At 42.5% G+C, this 3,556-nt stretch overlaps 1 protein-coding gene across 2 annotated transcripts in view; it reads left to right on the top strand.

Moving 5' to 3' along the window:
* LOC106868676 (serine/threonine-protein kinase MARK2) overlaps window positions 1-3,556 on the top strand; it is a 283,095-nt gene that overhangs the window by 271,093 nt on the left and 8,446 nt on the right. For both annotated transcript variants that reach the window (XM_052977514.1, XM_052977513.1), the window contains one exon: window positions 1,325-1,454. In XM_052977514.1, the coding sequence (XP_052833474.1) occupies window positions 1,325-1,454 (130 nt within the window). The remainder of the gene's footprint in view (window positions 1-1,324; window positions 1,455-3,556) is intronic.

Below are 3,556 nucleotides of genomic sequence, written 5' to 3'. Positions count from 1 at the left end.
TGACATTGTCTGAATGGGTGCACAGTGTGCCATGCGGCAGTGTCGAAGTGATCGCAAAGCAACATGAGATGAAGTGTTTCGCTCATGAACACAATGCACCTCCCAGTCTAGGAATTGAAACCATAATCACTAGATCATGAGTGCGACATCCTAACCACTAAGCCATGCATGGGTTGGACGGTTTGACTGGGGACTGGCAAGCCAGAAGGCTGTACCAGGCTCCAATCTGATTTGGCAAACTTTCTACAGCTGGATGCCCTTCCTAACGCCAACCACTCCAAGAGTGGAATGGATGCTATTTATGTGCCGCCGGCACGGGGGCCAGTCAGGCAGTGCTGTCATTGACCATGCTTGAATGGTGCTTTTTACATGCCACTGGCATGGGAGCCAGTCGTGCTGGATCCAGTCAGGCTGTTTATGATGCACTGGCATAGGCCATGGGTTATGGTCTCACTTGGCTTGCCAGGTTTTCTCAAGCACAGCAGATCTCCAAAGATCTCACTATTGCCTTGGTGAGGCCTAATGTTCAAAGGTCGTGCTTCACCACCTCATCCCAAGTCTTCCTGCGCCTACCTCTTCCACAGATTTCCTCCACTGCTAGGGTGTGACACATTTTCACACAGCTATCCTCATCCATATGCAACACATGATCATACCAGCGCAGTCGTCTCTCGTGCACACCACATCTGATGTTTCTTAAGTCCAACTTTTCTCTCAAGGCACTTACACTCTGTCGTGTATGCACACTAACATTACAGCCTTGTGAATGAATTAGGTAGACGGAAACTGAAAGAAGCCTGTCGTATATATATATATATATATATATATATGGGGGGGGGGAGATTTTGTGCATTTGTGTGTGTGTGTTTGTGTGTCTGTGTTTGTTCCCCCACCATCGCTTGACGACCAATTGTTGGTGTGTTTATGTTCCCGTAAGTAAGCAGTTCAGCAAAAGAGACCGATAGAATAAGTACTAGGCTTACAAAAAATAACTCCTGGGGTCAATTTGGCCGACTAAAGGCGGTGCTCCAGAATGGCCGCAATCAAATGACTGAAAGAAATAAAAGAATACAGTGTGAGATAAATTTAATATGCATGGTTTTATCTCATGGTTTCTCAAAGACCGGTGTCCTGTTCTTCAAATAAGGTTGATCACAGGTAGTCAGCTTGATGGATTGCTTGGAAACACTGGCAAGCGATACAGATGTTCTCAGATATTGTGTTTCCATGGCATGAAACTATCAGTGATCAAATTTAAAGATTGTATACACACACACATATATTTGTTTTATTTCTAATGTTTTGTACTCTCTGTCTTTTGCAGATTTTGGGTTAAGCAATACGTTTTCTAAAGACAACCTTATGAAAACCCACTGCGGATCACCAGAATATGCTGCACCAGAATTATTTAATCCTTCCGAGAAATATGGGCCAGAAATCGATATTTGGAGCTTGTAAGTTTACTTCATGTACATACACACACACACACAAACATATATACAGGGTGTGGTGAATAAATTGTCGTACTGACATTTCATTTTTGGAAGTTTAATACCGTATACTCATACACATAGTTTTAAAAGTGTATCAACTTCAATAGAATTTAATTTGTCATACATATATATTTTACGAGGGTGAGTCAAAAAATAATACCATTTTGTTTAGGACATGTATAATTACCAACACAGGAACATGTATCATACACCAAAATGAAGCTGGTCCTCTGTGGATCACATTCCTACTTCTCAACATAGTCACCGTTTCTCTCAATCGCTATGTTCCACCTTCAAATGAGTGCATGTATCCCTGCCCCGTTAAATTCTGTTGACTGTTCTTTGAGCCAGTCCTTCACTACAGTTTTCACTTCCACGTCTCTGGACTACCATCGTCACTGGACTATCATTGTCACTGCACTATCATCTCTTCAGCCCCACGAAAGAGGGTTTGAGAGGCAAACATTATTCCAGTGACGAGGAAGTGAAAACTGTAGTGAAGAAGTGGCTCAAAGAACAGTCACCAGAATTTTACGGGGTAGGGATACATTCTCTCATTCGAAGGTGGAACATAGCTATTGAGAGAAATGGTGACTATGTTGAGAAGTAGGAATGTGATCCACAGAGGACCAGCTTCATTTTGATGTATGATACATGTTCCTGTGTTGGTAATTATACCTGTCCTAAACAAAACGGCATTACTTTTTTACTTACCTTCGTATTTACCAAAATTATATGAAAATATCTTGAAATACAAAAGAGTAAACTTGTTCAATAAAATCACTTCTTGCTTCAACCACGGCCTTCAGACTACTTTGGAATCTCTTGCAACTCTTCTGGACGGTCTCCTTGTTTAAGTTTGCCTTCAGTTCATCTTTGGTGTCACAAAGAGTTTTGTTGGTCTCTCATTCAACGCATAATGATCAAAGGAGTTGCAGTCTGGAGGGTTAGGTGGCCAGATGTTAGGGATATTGTGGTCACAGAAATGGTCTTACATCCATGACTGGGTTCTTCTGCTTGTGTAGCATGGTGCAAGAGTCCTGTTGCCAGACATAGGGTTTTCCAACAGTCACCCTCTTGACCTAGAGCAGCACTATCTACTCCAGGCATTTGAGGTTGGCCTCCGTGTTGTGGCTGTGGTGGCATGGGAAGATGAATGGGGGCATAACGTTAGCATCACTAGTGATCACTCCAAACACTATGATGCTGACTGAATGTTTTATTTTTCTCACACTCAGTACATTTTGGGGACACAGCGAGCCAACGGTTGTTCTGTGTGTCCACCATCTGATTCTGGCAGAATTTTTTCTCACCTGAGAAAAACCAAGCATGTTCAGTTGGAGGGGATGCCTGAGTTTGTTCAAAAGCTTCATATCATGGTCTTTCCTCTTGTCTTTGATGGCTTGGGATAAAAATTGGCCCTTTCTCATCTTGTAGGAGGAATACTGAATGTCTTCATGCACTAACTGTCTGATAAGAAACTCAGACACTCCCATGTTCCTGGCAATGGACCTGATTGACTTGGAGGGATCATTGTCAATCATGGCCTGGATCTCACTGACAAATTCAGGAGTTCTTTTCTTATTAGAACAATCAGAATGAGTTTTCCAAGCTGCCGTACCCTCGTAATCACCATTAAATTCATCCAACTCTTTCCAAATTTCTGGCAAAGTGAATTGCATCATGGTTGTGTTTCTTTAACAGGCAGTGCCCAACTGGCCCTACTGTACCGTGTAGTTAACAAAATACAATGTATATGCATGAAATTAATGCACATACAATGCACATGCATGAAATATAAAATATAATTTACCCATCACACCTTATATCATCATCATCATCATCATCATCGTTTAACGTCCGCTTTCCATGCTAGCATGGGTTGGACGATTTGACTGAGGACTGGTGAAACCGGATGGCAACACCAGGCTCCAATCTAATTTGGCAGAGTTTCTACAGCTGGATGCCCTTCCTAACGCCAACCACTCAGAGAGTGTAGTGGGTGCTTTTACGTGTCACCCGCACGAAAATGGCCACGCTCGAAATGGTGTCTTTTATGTGCC

This window comes from Octopus bimaculoides, chromosome 28 (genome assembly GCF_001194135.2).
Source record: "Octopus bimaculoides isolate UCB-OBI-ISO-001 chromosome 28, ASM119413v2, whole genome shotgun sequence".
In the NCBI taxonomy this organism is placed as follows: Eukaryota; Metazoa; Mollusca; class Cephalopoda; order Octopoda; family Octopodidae; genus Octopus; species Octopus bimaculoides.
This window is presented reverse-complemented; position numbering and strand designations above follow the sequence as displayed.